Source organism: Seriola dumerili, unplaced genomic scaffold, assembly GCF_002260705.1.
Source record: "Seriola dumerili isolate Sdu_G_001 unplaced genomic scaffold, Sdu_1.0 BDQW01000592.1, whole genome shotgun sequence".
Classification (NCBI taxonomy): Eukaryota; Metazoa; Chordata; class Actinopteri; order Carangiformes; family Carangidae; genus Seriola; species Seriola dumerili.
Genome location: NW_019174847.1, coordinates 43,438 through 65,775, shown reverse-complemented (window position 1 = coordinate 65,775; position 22,338 = coordinate 43,438). Strand labels below are relative to the sequence as shown.

Below are 22,338 nucleotides of genomic sequence, written 5' to 3'. Positions count from 1 at the left end.
TAACTATAACTAACCCATAACTATCCCATGACCACCACTAACTTCTCATAACTACCTCATACTAACTCGCCCAGCTACCCTTCACAAACCCCAGTTACCATAACTCTTTATTATACATCACTAACATAACTACCTTCAACTAGTCCCATTTACTATTAACTAACCCATGATTAACCAACCCTAACTTGCCACAAACCACCCTGTCGTAAATTAATATTAATTACATTTACCCTCAAGCACCCTCAACTACCCTTAACTAGCCCCAGCTAACCTGAGGTAACCCTTAACTAAACTTAACCACTAACAACCATCAGACACCTGTAACTAACGCCACTACCTTTTAACTGTTACTAACCTTAACTAGCTCACAACAACCCCAAACACCTGCAGCTGTGTGCTACATGCCAGCATTGCTCTCCAGCTCCTGGAGGGTCCTGAGGAGTTCCCAGAATGTTCTGGTTCTACCCCCAGACCTCCTACCAGTTGGACATGTCCGGAAGAACTCCACCGGAAGACCTCCACCGGCAGACCTTCACTGGAAGACCTCTAATGGAAGACCTCCACTGTCCACTATCCAGACTAGACGCCTTAACCACCTCAACCAGCTGCTCTCGACATGAAAGAGCAGCAACTCCAGAGCAGCTCTGTCGAATATCAGAGCTCCTCTCTCTATCTTTGAGGCTGAGTCCAGACACCTTTTGCCTTCAGACTCAGCTCCTCTTCACCATGATGGTCTGGTACAACAACTTCTTTACTGCTGACACCGCATGGATCCATCTGTTGATCTCCTGCTCTATCTTACTATCACTCATGAACAAGACTCTGAGATACTTCAACTCCTTCACTTGGGGCAGAAACTCACCTCAACCCAAAGAGAGCTGTCCACTGTTGGACAACCAAGGCCTCAGACTCTCATCCCAAGCGCTTCACACTCTGCTTTAAACCATCCCAGTGCATTCTGAAGGTGCTGGTCTGACGAGGCCAAAAGAACATCATTTCCCAAACCGACACACTTCTCCCCCTGGCTGTACCTTGAAATCATGTCCTCCAAAATCACAGACAGGATTGGTGACAAGGGACAACCCTGGTGGAGACCAATACCCACCAGGAAGGTGTTTGACTAATGGCTGAGGGCACAGCTCTCACTTTGGCTATACAAGGGACGGATAGCTCGTAATAACGACCCCGGGACACCATATTCCTGCAGGGTCCCCAACAAAATCCCCTGAGGGACCAGGTCGTAGACCTTCTCCAAGTCTACAAAACACATGTAGACTATAGATGGGCAAACTCCCATGACCCCTGAAGTAACCTTGCCAGGGTAAAGAGCTGGTCCACTGTTCCATGGCCAGGATGGAATCCACATTACTCCTGGATCTGAGGTTTGACAATCAGTCAGTCCCCTTTAGCACTGTAACATCAGTTTTCTCCACAGGCTAAGCAATGTGTAATACCTTGATAATGAGAGCACACCCTGCAGTCTCCTTTTTGAAAATGGCAACCACCCTGACCTGTAACACCCTGACCTGTAACACTCTGCTCTATGACACCATAACCTGTAACACCCTTCTCTATAACACCCTGACCTGTAACACTCTGCTCTATGACACCATAACCTGTAACACCCTGCTCTATAACACCCTGACCTGTAACACCCTGCTCTATAACACCCTGACCTGTAACACTCTGCCCTGTAACACCCTGACCTGTAACACCCTGACCTGTAACACCCTGACCTGTAACACTCTGCTCTATGACACCCTGACCTGTAACACCCTTCTCTATAACACCCTGACCTGTAACACCCTGACCTGTAACACCCTGCTCTATGACACCCTGCCCTGTAACACCCTGCTCTGTAACACTCTGCTCTATAACACCCTGACCTGTAACACCCTGCTCTATGACACCCTGACCTGTAACACCCTGCCCTATAACACCCTGACCTGTAACACCCTGACCTGTAACACTCTGCTCTATAACACCCTGACCTGTAACACCCTGCTCTATAACACCCTGACCTGTAACACCCTTGTCTATAACACTCTGACCTGTAACACCCTGCTCTGTAACACCCTGACCTGTAACACCCTGCTCTATAACACCCTGACCTGTAACACCCTGACCTGTAACACCCTGACCTGTAACACCCTGACCTGTAACACCCTGACCTGTAACACCCTGACCTGTAACACCCTGACCTGTAACACCCTGACCTGTAACACCCTGACCTGTAACACCCTGACCTGTAACACCCTGACCTGTAACACCCTGACCTGTAACACCCTGACCTGTAACACCCTGACCTGTAACACCCTGACCTGTAACACCCTGACCTGTAACACCCTGACCTGTAACACCCTGACCTGTAACACCCTGACCTGTAACACCCTGACCTGTAACACCCTGACCTGTAACACCCTGACCTGTAACACCCTGACCTGTAACACCCTGACCTGTAACACCCTGACCTGTAACACCCTGACCTGTAACACCCTGACCTGTAACACCCTGACCTGTAACACCCTGACCTGTAACACCCTGACCTGTAACACCCTGACCTGTAACACCCTGACCTGTAACACCCTGACCTGTAACACCCTGACCTGTAACACCCTGACCTGTAACACCCTGACCTGTAACACCCTGACCTGTAACACCCTGACCTGTAACACCCTGACCTGTAACACCCTGACCTGTAACACCCTGACCTGTAACACCCTGACCTGTAACACCCTGACCTGTAACACCCTGACCTGTAACACCCTGACCTGTAACACCCTGACCTGTAACACCCTGACCTGTAACACCCTGACCTGTAACACCCTGACCTGTAACACCCTGACCTGTAACACCCTGACCTGTAACACCCTGACCTGTAACACCCTGACCTGTAACACCCTGACCTGTAACACCCTGACCTGTAACACCCTGACCTGTAACACCCTGACCTGTAACTGTTACTTCCTGATCTGTAACATTGTCTCATTGATAACCTGATTGTCCTCGCAGATAAACTATTGATTTCTGATTAGTCATGTGACTAACACTGTAACACTGTGTGATTATCATATTATTGATATGTGAAAACAAAGTTTATTTACTGATCAGAATAATTTAGATGTGATTGATTATTATTGTTGTGATAATTACATCACTGACAGTAACTTACACTACAGTTGTAATGACCTGCTTTTATTCTGAAAGGTTGAGGAATACCAGTCTCAAAATAAAACGTTCACCCACAACTCCTCTTCCTCTTCTCTTCCTCCCAACATTTTCTCTGCCCCCTATCCTCTCCTACCCTCCACCTCCTCTCCTCATCTCCTCTGTTGAACCTCCTGGTTAAGAGATGACACCTCATCCTGCTTCTCTTCTCATTACTTCTCCTTCACCTCCTTTTCCTTTACCTTTCCTCCTCCTCACTTTCACCATCACCTCTAAGTTTATCTGTCTCCTCTACTACCCCTACCCTCACTTTTCCCTCTCTACACCTCCTCTCTTCTCTCCCTTTCACTTTTAAACTCCACTTCCTCCTAACCGTCTCCTCCAACTCTTCTTCACTTTCACTTCCTCTCTCCCACCTCCTCCTCTTCAACCCCTTCCTCTCCTGATCTCTTCTCCTCATCTCCTTGTTGTTACCCCCCCCCCCCGCCTTCCATTTCTTTCTACACCTCCTCACCCTTTTAGCACCTCCTTTCCTTCACCCTGCTCCCCCACCCTCACTTTATCTTCCTCTTTTTTTCGTGTTCTTCTTCCACCTCCTCCCCTGCACCTCCTGCTTTTGGGACGCCACCTCCCCTCCCGCCTCCTCACTCCTCCCCCCTCAGTCTCCCCTCAGCAGCAGCAGGAGGAGCAGCAGCAGCAGCTTCTCGGTGTTTCGGCGGAGCAGAAGGAGTAAACGGAGGAGCGGCAGAGCGATGCTGAGAGCGCGGCAGGATGTCTTTCACCTCCTCCTCCTCCTCCTGGTCCCGGACTCTCCGAGCCTTCCTCCTCCTGCAGCTCCTGCTCGTGCCACCTTGCCTCCTCCACCCGCAGCCGTGCCACGTCCTGGCGCAGATCGGACACACGGTGCGCGTCGGTGCGCTCCTGCCGGCGCAGCGGGCGGCTCGCGTTCAGGTCCAGGCGGCGCTGAATCGCGCCGCTGCCGCGTTGAAGCGGGACCAGTATCCGGACCCGGACCGGGAGCGGGACAACTTCCTGCCATACAACCTGAGCCTGGAGCTGGTGTCCCGGCAGCCGGCTGCCGCGGACCCGGAGTCCCTGTTCCGGTGCGTGTGTCAGGGCGTGGTGGTGCAGGGAGTGTCCGCGGTGTTGGCCTTCCCGCAGAACCGCGACGAGCTGCTACAGGTGGACTTCATGGCTTCGTTCCTGGAGATCCCGGTCCTCAGCGTCATCGAACACGGAGAGCCGCTCCTCGTGCAGGTACGGGTCTCATCTTTACCTCTAGAACTGCACGTGCGTTCCAGGAGCAGGGACAAGGTCCGGTTCAGCCCGGTCTGTCCCGGTCTGTGTGTGAGGTCGGTTGTTTGACCTTGACCTGTTTGGTGTCTGGAGGTTTGTGTAACACATGGCGCACATGCAGCTGCTGACACCAGTTCTGGGTTCCGGGATCTGGTTCTGGGTTCTGGGGGGTTGTAACTTCTGTCAGGCTCTGAGCTGTTTGACCTCTGTGTGTTTCTGGACTCTGCATCTGAATCAGGATCCAGTCCAAATCAAAGGATCCCCCACAAACTCAACAATTAGGTCACAGTCAGATGAAAACCTTCTATCTCTATCTGTTTGTAAAATGTTCCTGCAGCTGAAATAACAGAGTTCACTTTGTAGAGATACGAGGTTTTTTTTAGCTGCAGCAAATGTAATATAGGGCTAAAACAGTGACAGTAAAATAAAATCTGAACTAGATAAGGAAACATTGGCATTTAAACACTTGGTTTGGAAAAACGTGTAGGCCTATTGGCACTGAACCAAGTATAGGCACAGAAAAAAATCCACTGAGAAATAAATCACAGAAATTCAAAAAAATTACAATCTTATTACCGTATTTTATTTTGATGTTTTTGCATTATGATGTATTTTTCAATGCCAATCTCCTGATTTTTTCTTCATGTCTGCCTTTTTTCAGTGACAGTGTTTTTACTCTGACAGTATTCTGTCTGTCGCTGGTTTTCAGAGTAAAAATACATCATAATGCAAAAACATCAAAATAAAATACGATAATAAGTTTGTAAGATTGTAATTTTTTTCAATGAATGTGAGTTATTTTTCAGTGCCTATACTTGGTTCAGTGCCGTTACATGTTTTTCCAGTCCATGGGGTGGGATGGGGTTTGGTGGGGTGAGATGGGGTGTGGGGTGGGGATGTGGGGTGGGGTGGGTGGGGTGGGTTTTTGGTGGGGATGGGTTCGGTGGGGTGGGGTTCGGTGGGTGGGGTGGGGATGGGGTGGGGATGTGGGTGGGATGGGGTTCGGTGGGGTGGGTGTGTGTGGGTGGGGTGGGGTGGGGTGGGGGGGGAGGGTGGGGTGGGTGGGGATGGGGTTTCGGTGGGGTGGGGTGGAATGGGGTGGGGTTGGGGTCGGGTGGGATGGGGTTCTGGTGGGGTGGGTGGGGGATCGGGGTGGGGTGGGGTGGGGATGGGGTGGGTGGGGGGTGGGGTGGCGGGTGGGGATGGGGGGTGGGTGGGGATGGGGTTCGGTGGGGTGGGGTGGTGGGATGGGGTTTTTTTGGGGTGGGGTGGGATGGGTGGGGTGGGGGATGGGGTTACGGTTGGGTGGGTGGGGTGGGGAGTGGGGTTGGGTGGGGAGGGTGGGGTTTGGTGGGGATGGGGTTCGGTGGGGTGGGTTGTGGGATGGGGTGGGGTGGGGTGGGGATGGGGTTCGGTGGGGTGGGGTGGGAGGCAGGTTTGATTCCGGTGTGTGAAGGTGACGCTGCATTTGAACGTCTGAGACCTGAACCAGGTCCTGGGTCTGGTGTGAATCCGGCTCACACAGTAACATCAGAGTAAAACAGAGTCATGTCGTCTTCAAGAGAGCAAAGAGTTTAGTTATTGATTAGATGATCAGATCAGCTGTTCTGAGGTCTGTGGTCTCTGATCAGTTTCATTGATGAGGTGTCTGGTTGAAGTCAGACTCAGTCCTGCAGAATGCCTCCACCAGTGTCAGTTAGACATTGATATTTGGTTGAATGTAGGTTGTGACGTCATGTGACCAAAATTCAAAGTCAGTGTGAGTGTGACGTAGAATAACTGATGACAGCTGACTAAGTAGTCAAAACCTGACGTCGGCGGATTATCATCTGAATGTCGGCAGAACGTTGGCTGAACATCCACTGAATTTCACACTGTCAATGAACCAACATCTGATTTTGACATCAAACCTGATTAGTCTGTCTGACATTAGAGACTATACACTGTAAAACTAAACTCTACGCTGTAAACTCTACACTAAAAAATGTAGGCTACACTGTTAATCTCTTCACTGTGAACTCTCCACTGTAAAACTCTACTCTGTGAAACTAAACTATGAATGCTACACTATTAAACTACACTGTAAACTGTACACTGTAAAACTCTGCACTGTCGAACTCTACATTGTAAATTTATCTTTTCTCATTAATTTACACAAGTTGACTGAATAAACTGCTCCTCCTCCTCCTCTACCTCCTCCTCCTCCGCTTCCTCCTCTTCTTCCTCCTTTTCCACCTCTTCCTCAGTTTCAGTCAGAATCTAAAATCAAACCTGGTGACCAGCATCTTTTTATTTTATTTTATTTTATTTTTTATTTATTTATTTGTCCCTCTTTGACCCAGAAAGTGTGAGCACTTCCTGCTGGGGGCTTTCAGAGTAAAAGCCTGAGTGTGTATTGATGAGATTATCTTTGCAAGGGTTTTCATTTCACACTGAAAACAATCCAGTTAAAGCTGCAGCAGGATTTCAGGGGTTTCCTTGCTTTAATCTCGTCTAACGATGGGTACCGAGCCCCGGTATTGAACAGGCCTGGGGCAACATTATTCAAGAACGCAGTACCAATAAGCTGTTTTTTTTTTCTCGGCTAGATAAACGTTATCTTGCACATTTATTTCACCAACTCCGTCAAATATCCGTTCATGTTTGATGTATTTCGCTAAGAGATCTCTCTCTCTCTCTCTCTCTCTCTCTCTCTGCCTGCTGTTTGTGTGAGCGGAGGGCAGGGGGGTGGGGCTGTTGTTCCAGTGACACACACACACCAGACAGTGCAGCGCACACACCAGCTCAGGCTCGTAGCCTACCTTTAGATAGATAACAATGGCAGAGAGAACCAAATAATGTTCAAGTTTTTTTTTCTTCCTCAAAATGTATCGGTAAGAGTACTGTTAAAGTACTGGATCGATGAGCAGTATCAGCAAGAGTAGTAGTACTGTTAAAATGTTAACGATACCCATCCCAAATCTTGTCCTTCATGGTACAACAACACTGAATATGATTCATTCAGATCCAGTCTTCAGACTCTTCAGGTGTCAGCTGAAACAGGATCAGGACTCTGCAGGGTCTGAAGATCCAAGCTGAAAGGCGATCAGTTTGGATCTCAGCTGGTACCTCAGAAGTGTCTTTGTCCTGACAGTCAGACGTGTCCACATCTTCGTCCGTGTCCCCCTGGTGACCGGCACCTCGGTCAACATTGAGCTGCCTGTCATTTATCATGCTAACATTTATCACACGTGTCATTTATCACATGTGTCATTTATCACATGTACAGGAAGCATAATGAACAGGAAGCGTAATGAACAGGAAGCGTAATGAACAGGAAGCGTAATGAACAGGAAGCGTGATGAACAGGAAGCGTAATGAACAGGAAGCGTAATGACCAGGAAGCGTGATGACCAGGAAGCGTAATGACCAGGAAGCGTAATGAACAGGAAGCGTAATGACCAGGGTGGGGCTGTTACAGGAAGCGTAATGAACAGGAAGCGTGATGAACAGGAAGCGTGATGACCAGGAAGCGTAATGACCAGGAAGCGTAATGAACAGGAAGAACAGGAGGCGTGATGAACAGGAAGAACAAGAAGCCTGATGAACAGGAAGCGTGATGAACAGGAAGCATGATGAATAGGAAGAACAGGAAGCGTAATGAACAGGAAGCGTGATTAGCAGCAGCAGAGGAAGGAGGACGACTGTGACCTTGTGTTTGTGTTCAGGTTGAAGTTGGATGACAGTCTGTCAGAGATCACAGGAGGATTATCACTGTGTCACAGGATGAAGCAGCAGAGTCACAGTCGATCCTCAGTCTGCTGTCGGCAGCAACTTCAGCTGCTGATCACACACAGGCAGAAAGAGAGGAGGGGGAGGGAGGTCTTCTTTTTGGCCCAGTTTCAGCTGCAGGGTGACAGAGGCTTCAGGCTGCTGTAGATTAAACTGTGTGTGTGTGTGTGTGTGTGTGTGTGTGTGTGTGTGTGTGTGTGTGTGTGTGTGTGGGGAGGGGGGGGGGGGGGGGGCTGGTCAGAGGCAGGAGGTGGACAGGTGGAGCCGTTTCAGGCTCCAACCTTTGTCTGTGATGTAATGTTAATTTGCATGTTGAAAGAGCAGCAGCAGAGAAATGTAGCTGAAGTGAACAGGTGGTGAACATGTCAGTGACATGGTTCTCTGTTCTGATTCAGTTTTCTCTGTTCAAAGACCAAGAACTTCACTGATCTTATAAAACATGATGAGAACATGTTTCCTCTGAGTTTTCAGTTCAATCAGTCACAGTTTTTACAGTTTACAGCCGTGATCAGAGCTGAGGAAAGGAGCTCCACTGCTTCCTATCTTATCTCCTTTAGCAAAGGAGATACTGGAACTTCTGTTACCACAGGAAAGGAGATAATGCCGTCCTACAATTTCTTGTTACAGCAACATTTAAAGGGATGCACCATTGTAGTTTGACCACAGTAGAGCCACATACATGTAGAAACAACAGAAACACGAAATCCATAGATCCAGATTTATGTGTGTGTGTATATATCAGTGGCGATTGCTCTAAGATGCAGGGGAAGCTCAGCGTCCCCTAAAATGTCAACAAAATAAGTGGTCAAATATGTGCTGTTGTGTGTACATTTCATTGACTAAATATGCGCTAGAACACGTTCATCTTTTGTTCAGAATCAGCTACTTATCACAGGTAACCGACACGACTTCCTTCTCATTCATCCCCGTAGCGTCACAGCGCTTTACACAGTGCAGACGCCGAGCGTCTACTGACTTCAGTGGGGAAGCACAGAGTGGGTTGTTCCACTGCAGCGAAACTAGACGGTCATTGGATAAATGCTGGGCTTTGTCCCGCCCATCGGACGCTCAGCGTCTCTGGGGGTCTATGGGGCAGTGGGCTGGCCCGGACACTCGGCTTCTGCATGATGATTGGATGATCTGTCTGAGGCTGAGTCCCTTTTTGATTGACAGCGAAATGAGCGAATCAGCGATATTGAAGTATAAGCATCCACCGGAGCATTTTTCAAGTTTTTCATTCAGTTGTTCGGAGTTGATCTGGAGACGTTACTGATCCTCAGCCACTTTGTCTTTGTTAAAAACGACTAGCGTCGTGTTTGGCGGCTCTCTTCTGTCACTCTGCGAATTTACATATAAATAAACGGAGGATATATATATATATATATATATATATATGTATATGTATAAATAACAATATCATTATCATGACAAAACACTAAATACATAAATAATGTTTCACTAAATCCCCTCATTGTCTAAAGCACTCTTTTCCTTTATTTAATAAAAGTGTCTAAATATCATTAATTCTTTCTGTTATTTGAATTTGAAAGGCTCATGTTTTATTATTTCATCCTGTTGGTTTTTATTTGAGCAGTAACTCATGTTTGTAGTTTACTGACATGTCAATAACAAACCAGCTGATTCCTGCTGCTGTTTTGTTTTTGTTGATTTCAGAGATTCTCTGATGGAGCTCCAACATCTGCTCAGAGACTCAGAGACTCAGAGACTCAGAGACTCAGAGACTGCTGCTGTTTGATGTTTACACAGCAGATTTCTCTGATCAGGTCACAGTTGGTCAACGACAGCTTTTTATTTCAGCTGCTAAGTCAAATACAAAATATGATTGGAGTTTGGCTGACTGTGAAGAAGGTCACATGACTTTCTTTGTTGCAGGTCACATGTTTTCACTGCAGCTTAGTTCATCTTTCTGTCACTGAGAAATGAGCTGATAAAATCTTACAAATAATGAATTGAGTTTGGTTGCTTTTATATATTATTATTGTAACAGAATTTGGAGTTTGATGATGCTGACAGGATGAGGTCATGTGATGATGTTGTTGGTTGTTTAGTTGTTGCTCTGTTTTGTGTTTATACTCTAAAACATGTAAACAAGGTTTTTGAAGCCACCTGTCGCTGGCTGTGAAACGAGCTGATAAAACCTTTGACAATATGAATGAGGTTCGGTTTCCTGGTTACATAATGTGTAGTTACACAACCAGCTGTGCTGATCAAACAACAGGAATTTGAATGAAGTTAGGGTTGGACTTAGTTTGGTTAGGAGAACAGAACAGAAGCAAGAGAGTCTGAACCCAAAGACATCTGATCAGCTGCATCAGTCTCTGCAGGCTGAAAAACTGACACACACACACACACACACACACACACTATTGCTGACCGATTTATCTTATTCTCATCGTCGTCGCGTTATGAACATGTGCAGTAAACACATCACAGAGAGAAAGAAACGCCATGAATTAGAAAAAGTCATTTCATTTACACAGGCCATGTACGCAGGGTTTTCAAGGTGCAGCACCTGAAACAAATGAACTGGAAAAGAACTACAGCGTTTGGTGTCGTGCTGCAGCCTCTCACACACAGACAGCACAGAGCTGGAGACCAGTGAGGAGGGAACTTTTTACTGGAGCTGACAACAACTACAGTCGTAGCTCTGAGTGTGAGTGTCATCACAACGTCTATGAGTAAAACAGCTCCCCCCCAGCAGTGTTACCTGCAGTGGAGGGAGGAGGACGGAGGAGATGACCTATAGTGACCTTCGTCCTGGTTCTTCATTCAGCTTCACTCAGCTAAACTGTAAATGAACACTTCAGTATTTGTTTATTTATCGCAGTCACATCGTCATGGCAGTATTGAACAGTGTCATCGTAGGACTAACACACACAGACACACACACACACACACACTCACACACACTCACACTCACGCACTCACACTAGGGTTTTCAGAAAAATCAATACTCAGATATTAATCGATACTAAAAATGAGTATCGGATCAGATACTTATTTGCAACAGCATTGATACCAACAGTGCTGTTTTCTACATATATATGAAGTCATTGACCCTGAACTTCTCCAGTTGTGGTCTCTGAACTAAGTGAGGGACTGCAGCAGGACCAGGACCCAGAGCACCGCAGGACCAGGAACAGTGTGTAGTTGTGTGTTGTGTGACAGTGTGTAGTTGTGTGACAGTGTGTAGTTGTGTGTTTGTATGACAGTGTGTAGTTGTGTGTTAGTGTGACAGTGTGTAGTTGTGTGACAGTGTGTAGTTGTGTGTTTGTGTGACAGTGTGCAGTTGTGTGTTTGTGTGACAGTGTGTAGTTGTGTGTTTGTGTGACAGTGTGTAGTTGTTGTGTGTTTGTGTGACAGTGTGTAGTTGTTGTGTGTTTGTGTGACAGTGTGTAGTTGTGTGTTTGTATGACAGTGTGTAGTTGTTGTGTGTTTGTGTGACAGTGTGTAGTTGTATGTTTGTGTGACATTGTGTAGTTGTGTGTTTGTATGACAGTGTGTAGTTGTTGTGTGTTTGTGTGGCAGTGTGTAGTTGTGGTTGTGTAAATAAATCCTTGCTGATGGAGTGAGACGTCTTTCCTATAGAAACTCTTTGATCAGAGGAGGATTATCCTGACGTCTCCTCTGTCACTCGGCTGCTGTCTGTCACTTCCTGTCTGTCTCCACGGTAACACCAGCTGTGTGTTGTTTGAAATGATGGACAGATGAAGATAAACAACAGGATGAACAAGTGTTTTATCATGAACATGAAGAAAACACGCAGCTGAGGCTCGTAGATTTAATATCCAGGCGTCATTAAAGGTTGTCAGTGAACCACGTAATCAGGGTTTCAGTCTGACGGGCCAATCAGAGCCTGTCATTCAGACGAGCGTGTCAAACTGAGCTCAGCTCATTTTAAACACAAACAGCGTGTGAGATGTGTCAGGTGTCACCTTCTGTTGATGTGTGTGTGTGTGTGTGTGGGGGGGGGGCAATGCGTTCATTTAAAATATTGATATTTTCAGCGCCAATGTCGTTGATTGTGGCAGCCAATCGCAGCCTGGAGGCCTCATCTGGATTTTTGTGTTTGTATTTATTTGTTTTGTTTTCTAATCCTTTTTATGAAGGTTTACAAACTGAGGCATCATCACTTTAGATTTGAAAGACTTTTTCTGTAGCACCCCCCTCAGGACAAACGTCACATGGACAAAAGAATGAAATTACAGAAATATCTTCTTTAATTTTTCCATCAATGTGTTTGAAGTTTCTGTGGTCTGTCGTCTCCGTCTGCTGCCAATTAAATTATCTTAATGAAAAGATTAATGTGTCCACACAGAGAGGAGGAAGGTTCAGAGTGAGGAGGATGAGGAGGGAAAAGGAGGAAGGAGAACAGAAGCCGTAGGAGAAGGAGGAGTAGGGGGAAGAAGAACAGAAGAAAAGGAGGAGGAGGAAGGAAAAGGAGGAAGGAGAACAGAAGCAGGAGTAGGAGGAGGACAAGGAGGAGTAGGAGGAGATGATCAGAGAGGTTCAGCAGAGAACAGAACAGATTTCATTATCGAGCTCCTCAGCTGCTGCTGAACTTTAATAGAAAAAGAAGAAAAAAGTGTGTGTGTGTGATTAGAGGAAGAGGATGGAGGGTGGGTGGGGGTTACTGCTTGATAACACCATCCAGTAAGAGAGCAGAACAGAATATCAAACCACTCTCTGACACTGTCTGTCTGCCTGTATCTGTCTGTCTGTGTGTATCTGTCTGTCTTTGTGTATCTGTCTGTCTGTCTGTCTGCCTGTATCTGTCTGTATCTGTCTGTCTGTATCTGTCTGCCTGTATCTGTCTGTCTGTGTGTATCTGTCTGTATCTGTTTGTCTGTCTGTCTGTATCTGTCTGCCTGTATCCGTCTGTATCTGTCTGTCTGTCTGTCTGTCTGCCTGTATCTGTCTGTCTGTATCTGTCTGTCTGTATCTGTCTGTCTGTCTGTATCTATCTGTCTGTGTGTATCTGTCTGCCTGTGTGTATCTGTCTGCCTGTATCTGTCTGCCTGTATCTGTCTGCCTGTATCTGTCTGCCTGTATCTGTCTGCCTGTATCTGTCTGCCTGTATCTGTCTGCCTGTATCTGTCTGCCTGTATCTGTCTGCCTGTATCTGTCTGCCTGTATCTGTCTGCCTGTATCTGTCTGCCTGTATCTGTCTGCCTGTATCTGTCTGCCTGTATCTGTCTGCCTGTATCTGTCTGCCTGTATCTGTCTGCCTGTATCTGTCTGCCTGTATCTGTCTGCCTGTATCTGTCTGCCTGTATCTGTCTGCCTGTATCTGTCTGCCTGTATCTGTCTGCCTGTATCTGTCTGCCTGTATCTGTCTGCCTGTATCTGTCTGCCTGTATCTGTCTGCCTGTATCTGTCTGCCTGTATCTGTCTGCCTGTATCTGTCTGCCTGTATCTGTCTGCCTGTATCTGTCTGCCTGTATCTGTCTGCCTGTATCTGTCTGCCTGTATCTGTCTGCCTGTATCTGTCTGCCTGTATCTGTCTGCCTGTATCTGTCTGCCTGTATCTGTCTGCCTGTATCTGTCTGCCTGTATCTGTCTGCCTGTATCTGTCTGCCTGTATCTGTCTGCCTGTATCTGTCTGCCTGTATCTGTCTGCCTGTATCTGTCTGCCTGTATCTGTCTGCCTGTCTGTATCTGTCTGTCTCTCTGTATCTATCTGTCTGTATCTGTCTGCCTGTCTGTATCTGTCTGTATCTGTCTTCCTGTATCTGTCTGCCTGTGTGTATCTGTCTGCCTGTGTGTATCTGTCTGTCTGTATCTGTCTGCCTGTGTGTATCTGTCTGCCTGTGTGTATCTGTCTGCCTGTGTGTATCTGTCTGTCTGTATCTGTCTGCCTGTGTGTATCTGTCTGCCTGTGTGTATCTGTCTGCCTATGTGTATCTGTCTGCCTGTATGTATCTGTCTGCCTGTGTGTATCTGTCTGTCTGTATCTGTCTGTCTGTCTGTCTGTCTGTATCTGTCTATAGTAAACCTAAGCAGAGGTTTGTAGATGCTTCCACATGTTGATGTCTGTATGAAAGAGGATGTTGTTGATTTTTTACCTGTTGCATATGATGTGGTCAGCAAACAGCTGTTCTGCATTGGTCAAGAGTTTGGCCTCTTTGTGTTTTTTCTTGGCTCTAGCACAGTTACAGTTGGCAAGGTATTGTTCTGTGATTCTACCTCTTTGCTGTTACTGTTCTGTCTCCATGGCAACAACACTCTCCTTTAACTGATTCCAACTGTGAGAATCACATAGCTAGCAAACTTTCTTTCAGTTAGCTAGTTTATTTTAAAAGTAGATGTGTTTTACTTCTTTCAATGTGTAATTGTTTCCAGCCTCTTTTCTTACCGCCACCGTCGTTCCCTGTCATCATACCACATCATCATACTCCACCATTGTTCCCCGTCATTATACCCTGTCATCATACCACATCATCATACCCTGTTGTCATCATACCCTGTCATCTTACCTGTCACTAAACAATGTCATCTTACCTGTCATCATACCATGTCATCATACTCCACCATCATTCCCCGTCATCATACCCTGTCATCATACCCTGTCATCATACCCTGTCATCATACCCTGTCATCATACCCTGTCATCATACCCTGTCATCATACCCTAATAAAAATGTATTTATAGAGCACATAAAAAAAAGTTGTTTCCTCCTTATTTCCTGATGTTTTGGTGGGTCACAGACTGCCTGAGTCTCAGTGTTTTGGTCTGTCTTTTTGGTTTCAGTATCTTCAGTATCCAGCTGGTGACATGTGTGAAGCATAAAGAGCTTTTCTTTAGCCTCTCAGATCTGCATTCAGAGCTCAGAGAGGGGAACAGTCTCATTATTACTAATGTTTTACAGCAGTAGAAAACAAACTGAGCAGCAGTCACAGCAGTGTTTCAGCTGAATGGATGCTGCACTTTACTAAATTATAATGTTAAAATAAACAGAAAAATTTCTAGACTGCAGAGGAGAGACTCTTGGTGACTGACCCCCGCTTTCTGAAATATAATCTTTTTAGTTATTAGATTTTCTCATATCTAATAAATCATTGATTTTTTAGCAGACAGACGGAGCAGGAGTACCCGCTCATGGTACCCCATCATCATACCCCACCATCGTACTCCATCATACCCTGTCATTATTATAACCTATTATCATCCCTAATTATCGTATCATGTCTTAACTTTAAGTATTTACTATCTCTCACCACTACTGGTTTTGCAAGTTTTTATTGTACAGATAGATAACAGCCACACTGGCTCTGGGTTTGACCATCTTCTTTTATGAGCTTTTATTTAGAAAGAATGATGATGTACACATTTCAGTCAGAATTGATTTTCTGTCTTTACATTACAAATTAATACACACATACATTATATATACACAGTCTGAGGGAAAATATTACTATAAACTACTATACTACTACTACTACTACAGCTGTATTAAAAATCTATATAAAGGGATCCTTAAATGTAGTTTTTAAGAATCTGAGAAAATCTGATTAAGTAGAAGTTCTGTTTGTACTCATGAAGGATGTAATGTCATAATAATTTAATTAGTTTCTCATAATCATCAGGTTTTACATCTGAAGAAACTTCAGTCTTTTTATTTCTGCTGCATATTCCCCTTTACGTTTCAAGGACAGCTGTGTTATACCCTCTTCACTGATCAGCTTTTTACAGTGCAGTTAGACAAGCAAGCAAAGCCACATACATCCTGGTACCTACAGAAACACCCCTGGGGTACATGAAACCATGGTTGGGAATCACTGTGGTATCTGTGCTTCTGGTTTTAATATTTCTGCCTGTGATTGTTGAAGACGAGTTTCGGTCTCATCCTGAGAGCTCAGTTTTCAGCCTGCAGATGTTTTCCCCTTTGATCTTCTTCCTCTTCATCAAATGAGGTGATGCTGCAACTGTTGATGCATCTGTTTCAGCACTGCTGTAATTTCACTTTTCCTCCTATCCCCGCTCGCAGCCTCAGTGAAGCTGCAGCTCAGTTCACTGGTTAAAGAAGGAAAAGTATTTAAGAACTGAATGAATCAACAAGAGGCATCACAGGACCATCAATAATTCAGACCGGATTGAAAAGCTGCCTCCAAACTGAGAGAACCCAGTGACAAGAGCAGCTGAATAGTCACGGACAGGACGACCAGCATCAGAGACAGGGGCTGGGCTTGTTTCTGTATGTTTATTATAAAGGGGATGGTTCCACGCAGTGAAGAAGAAGCAGAAGCAGGGTTCATGTCTGTGATTGGCTGTCACAGCGCTCTGTTTGTGCTGACATCCCCACCCCCACATTCAGTAACTGTTCGACTGTGATGAGAAGTGGTTGAGATGAACTATAATAACACTGATGACTTTTCCTCTAGCACCACCTTCAGATCAAGTCTGTACCATGTCCTTAGCAGACTTCAGGGTGTCTCATGTACCCCCCCCCCCCCCCCCCTATATTCAAACTGAAAAATTATATTCTGTTTGCTGTCATTTATTTTCTGCTCCTCATCCAATCAGACGTGCTGAATGAACTCACAGTGTGTGTGTTGACAGATAATGCTGTTTGTCACACTCTGTAATGTCTGGTGAAACAGACCTGGCAGGCTGCCATATTTACCCAGCATGCATCAGTGCTGTAATGACTGTGACCTTCAGTTAATTCAATCTACAACAACAATTACATCAGCTGACCTTTGACCTCTGCTCTGTCTCAGACCGCTGCTGGTGAGATCAGCAGGGTGATCACATGGATGACCTGACCCATTCTCTGCACCAATCGGATAACTGCTGCAGGACTTGAACCTGATCACCTGGATTAGGGTCTAGAGTGTTTCAGGGCCGTGGAGGTCTAGGGATCCTGATCCATTAATGTACTAGGTCCATGTGTCGACTAAGATCAGCTGATCCTAGATGTCAGATCAATGACAGGAAGTGAAGGAGAGAAAAGTCCATGCTGGTGTCCACTAAGTCACTTTGCTCTGGAACTTGCAAATGAAAATGAAAGTGTTGACAAACCCAAAGTCATTAGTTTAGTAAGTGACCCACCAACCTGTTTCAGACGCTGGTGACAGTGAAATTCAGGGTTTAACTGGCAGAGGTGTACTGAAGGAGGTGGAGCTGGACTGAAGGAGGCGGAGCTGGACTGAAGGAGGCGGAGCTGGACTGAAGGAGGCGGAGCTGGACTGAAGGAGGCGGAGCTGGACTGAAGGAGGCGGAGCTGGACTGAAGGAGGCGGAGCTGGACTGAAGGAGGCGGAGCTGGACTGAAGGAGGCGGAGCTGGACTGAAGGAGGCGGAGCTGGACTGAAGGAGGCGGAGCTGGACTGAAGGAGGCGGAGCTGGACTGAAGGAGGCGGAGCTGGACTGAAGGAGGCGGAGCTGGACTGAAGGAGGCGGAGCTGGACTGAAGGAGGCGGAGCTGGACTGAAGGAGGCGGAGCTGGACTGAAGGAGGCGGAGCTGGACTGAAGGAGGCGGAGCTGGACTGAAGGAGGCGGAGCTGGACTGAAGGAGGCGGAGCTGGACTGAAGGAGGCGGAGCTGGACTGAAGGAGGCGGAGCTGGACTGAAGGAGGCGGAGCTGGACTGAAGGAGGCGGAGCTGGACTGAAGGAGGCGGAGCTGGACTGAAGGAGGCGGAGCTGGACTGAAGGAGGCGGAGCTGGACTGAAGGAGGCGGAGCTGGACTGAAGGAGGCGGAGCTGGACTGAAGGAGGCGGAGCTGGACTGAAGGAGGCGGAGCTGGACTGAAGGAGGCGGAGCTGGACTGAAGGAGGCGGAGCTGGACTGAAGGAGGCGGAGCTGGACTGAAGGAGGCGGAGCTGGACTGAAGGAGGCGGAGCTGGACTGAAGGAGGCGGAGCTGGACTGAAGGAGGCGGAGCTGGACTGAAGGAGGCGGAGCTGGACTGAAGGAGGCGGAGCTGGACTGAAGGAGGCGGAGCTGGACTGAAGGAGGCGGAGCTGGACTGAAGGAGGCGGAGCTGGACTGAAGGAGGCGGAGCTGGACTGAAGGAGGCGGAGCTGGACTGAAGGAGGCGGAGCTGGACTGAAGGAGGCGGAGCTGGACTGAAGGAGGCGGAGCTGGACTGAAGGAGGCGGAGCTGGACTGAAGGAGGCGGAGCTGGACTGAAGGAGGCGGAGCTGGACTGAAGGAGGCGGAGCTGGACTGAAGGAGGCGGAGCTGGACTGAAGGAGGCGGAGCTGGACTGAAGGAGGCGGAGCTGGACTGAAGGAGGCGGAGCTGGACTGAAGGAGGCGGAGCTGGACTGAAGGAGGCGGAGCTGGACTGAAGGAGGCGGAGCTGGACTGAAGGAGGCGGAGCTGGACTGAAGGAGGCGGAGCTGGACTGAAGGAGGCGGAGCTGGACTGAAGGAGGCGGAGCTGGACTGAAGGAGGCGGAGCTGGACTGAAGGAGGCGGAGCTGGACTGAAGGAGGCGGAGCTGGACTGAAGGAGGCGGAGCTGGACTGAAGGAGGCGGAGCTGGACTGAAGGAGGCGGAGCTGGACTGAAGGAGGCGGAGCTGGACTGAAGGAGGCGGAGCTGGACTGAAGGAGGCGGAGCTGGACTGAAGGAGGCGGAGCTGGACTGAAGGAGGCGGAGCTGGACTGAAGGAGGCGGAGCTGGACTGAAGGAGGCGGAGCTGGACTGAAGGAGGCGGAGCTGGACTGAAGGAGGCGGAGCTGGACTGAAGGAGGCGGAGCTGGACTGAAGGAGGCGGAGCTGGACTGAAGGAGGCGGAGCTGGACTGAAGGAGGCGGAGCTGGACTGAAGGAGGCGGAGCTGGACTGAAGGAGGCGGAGCTGGACTGAAGGAGGCGGAGCTGGACTGAAGGAGGCGGAGCTGGACTGAAGGAGGCGGAGCTGGACTGAAGGAGGCGGAGCTGGACTGAAGGAGGCGGAGCTGGACTGAAGGAGGCGGAGCTGGACTGAAGGAGGCGGAGCTGGACTGAAGGAGGCGGAGCTGGACTGAAGGAGGCGGAGCTGGACTGAAGGAGGCGGAGCTGGACTGAAGGAGGCGGAGCTGGACTGAAGGAGGCGGAGCTGGACTGAAGGAGGCGGAGCTGGACTGAAGGAGGCGGAGCTGGACTGAAGGAGGCGGAGCTGGACTGAAGGAGGCGGAGCTGGACTGAAGGAGGCGGAGCTGGACTGAAGGAGGCGGAGCTGGACTGAAGGAGGCGGAGCTGGACTGAAGGAGGCGGAGCTGGACTGAAGGAGGCGGAGCTGGACTGAAGGAGGCGGAGCTGGACTGAAGGAGGCGGAGCTGGACTGAAGGAGGCGGAGCTGGACTGAAGGAGGCGGAGCTGGACTGAAGGAGGCGGAGCTGGACTGAAGGAGGCGGAGCTGGACTGAAGGAGGCGGAGCTGGACTGAAGGAGGCGGAGCTGGACTGAAGGAGGCGGAGCTGGACTGAAGGAGGCGGAGCTGGACTGAAGGAGGCGGAGCTGGACTGAAGGAGGCGGAGCTGGACTGAAGGAGGCGGAGCTGGACTGAAGGAGGCGGAGCTGGACTGAAGGAGGCGGAGCTGGACTGAAGGAGGCGGAGCTGGACTGAAGGAGGCGGAGCTGGACTGAAGGAGGCGGAGCTGGACTGAAGGAGGCGGAGCTGGACTGAAGGAGGCGGAGCTGGACTGAAGGAGGCGGAGCTGGACTGAAGGAGGCGGAGCTGGACTGAAGGAGGCGGAGCTGGACTGAAGGAGGCGGAGCTGGACTGAAGGAGGCGGAGCTGGACTGAAGGAGGCGGAGCTGGACTGAAGGAGGCGGAGCTGGACTGAAGGAGGCGGAGCTGGACTGAAGGAGGCGGAGCTGGACTGAAGGAGGCGGAGCTGGACTGAAGGAGGCGGAGCTGGACTGAAGGAGGCGGAGCTGGACTGAAGGAGGCGGAGCTGGACTGAAGGAGGCGGAGCTGGACTGAAGGAGGCGGAGCTGGACTGAAGGAGGCGGAGCTGGACTGAAGGAGGCGGAGCTGGACTGAAGGAGGCGGAGCTGGACTGAAGGAGGCGGAGCTGGACTGAAGGAGGCGGAGCTGGACTGAAGGAGGCGGAGCTGGACTGAAGGAGGCGGAGCTGGACTGAAGGAGGCGGAGCTGGACTGAAGGAGGCGGAGCTGGACTGAAGGAGGCGGAGCTGGACTGAAGGAGGCGGAGCTGGACTGAAGGAGGCGGAGCTGGACTGAAGGAGGCGGAGCTGGACTGAAGGAGGCGGAGCTGGACTGAAGGAGGCGGAGCTGGACTGAAGGAGGCGGAGCTGGACTGAAGGAGGCGGAGCTGGACTGAAGGAGGCGGAGCTGGACTGAAGGAGGCGGAGCTGGACTGAAGGAGGCGGAGCTGGACTGAAGGAGGCGGAGCTGGACTGAAGGAGGCGGAGCTGGACTGAAGGAGGCGGAGCTGGACTGAAGGAGGCGGAGCTGGACTGAAGGAGGCGGAGCTGGACTGAAGGAGGCGGAGCTGGACTGAAGGAGGCGGAGCTGGACTGAAGGAGGCGGAGCTGGACTGAAGGAGGCGGAGCTGGACTGAAGGAGGCGGAGCTGGACTGAAGGAGGCGGAGCTGGACTGAAGGAGGCGGAGCTGGACTGAAGGAGGCGGAGCTGGACTGAAGGAGGCGGAGCTGGACTGAAGGAGGCGGAGCTGGACTGAAGGAGGCGGAGCTGGACTGAAGGAGGCGGAGCTGGACTGAAGGAGGCGGAGCTGGACTGAAGGAGGCGGAGCTGGACTGAAGGAGGCGGAGCTGGACTGAAGGAGGCGGAGCTGGACTGAAGGAGGCGGAGCTGGACTGAAGGAGGCGGAGCTGGACTGAAGGAGGCGGAGCTGGACTGAAGGAGGCGGAGCTGGACTGAAGGAGGCGGAGCTGGACTGAAGGAGGCGGAGCTGGACTGAAGGAGGCGGAGCTGGACTGAAGGAGGCGGAGCTGGACTGAAGGAGGCGGAGCTGGACTGAAGGAGGCGGAGCTGGACTGAAGGAGGCGGAGCTGGACTGAAGGAGGCGGAGCTGGACTGAAGGAGGCGGAGCTGGACTGAAGGAGGCGGAGCTGGACTGAAGGAGGCGGAGCTGGACTGAAGGAGGCGGAGCTGGACTGAAGGAGGCGGAGCTGGACTGAAGGAGGCGGAGCTGGACTGAAGGAGGCGGAGCTGGACTGAAGGAGGCGGAGCTGGACTGAAGGAGGCGGAGCTGGACTGAAGGAGGCGGAGCTGGACTGAAGGAGGCGGAGCTGGACTGAAGGAGGCGGAGCTGGACTGAAGGAGGCGGAGCTGGACTGAAGGAGGCGGAGCTGGACTGAAGGAGGCGGAGCTGGACTGAAGGAGGCGGAGCTGGACTGAAGGAGGCGGAGCTGGACTGAAGGAGGCGGAGCTGGACTGAAGGAGGCGGAGCTGGACTGAAGGAGGCGGAGCTGGACTGAAGGAGGCGGAGCTGGACTGAAGGAGGCGGAGCTGGACTGAAGGAGGCGGAGCTGGACTGAAGGAGGCGGAGCTGGACTGAAGGAGGCGGAGCTGGACTGAAGGAGGCGGAGCTGGACTGAAGGAGGCGGAGCTGGACTGAAGGAGGCGGAGCTGGACTGAAGGAGGCGGAGCTGGACTGAAGGAGGCGGAGCTGGACTGAAGGAGGCGGAGCTGGACTGAAGGAGGCGGAGGTGGACTGAAGGAGGAGGGCTGGAGGAGGTGGGCTGAAGGAGGTGGACTGGAGGAGGTGGAGGTGGACTGGTCTCGTGTAGCGCCCAGCTGACTATGGACCTGTGTGATTGAGCGGAGCAGTGATTACTTAATGTAGGATGTAAACAGCGGGCGATGTTGCTGTGATGGATGCAGCAGCAGCAGCTCATCGATCTGTCTCTTCTCTTTAATCACAGTCTGGACTCTGCTCAGCTTTTAGTGAGATGAAGCTTCAGACTAGCTGAATACAGACTGTCATGCTCACAGTGACTAACAGTCACATGTTAGTCTAAGCATTCATCACCACGGTAACATACACCACAAATACTGTATATAAACCCACATGGATCAGAACACAGACATGGGGGAGTTGTGTGTCTCTTTGTGGTGGTTTGTGTTTCTGTGGGGGTTTTGGCAGAGACATGAAGACTTCTTTCTG

At 49.9% G+C, this 22,338-nt stretch overlaps 1 protein-coding gene across 1 annotated transcript in view; it reads left to right on the top strand.

Annotated features, from left to right (window-relative positions):
* The first annotated feature begins 3,939 nt into the window (after positions 1 to 3,939).
* The window catches only part of grin3b (glutamate ionotropic receptor NMDA type subunit 3B), a 40,202-nt gene continuing 21,803 nt past the window's right edge, over positions 3,940 to 22,338 (top strand). Inside the window, exon 1 of the mRNA XM_022764853.1 lies at positions 3,940 to 4,425. Within this exon, the coding sequence (XP_022620574.1) occupies positions 3,940 to 4,425 (486 nt within the window). The remainder of the gene's footprint in view (positions 4,426 to 22,338) is intronic.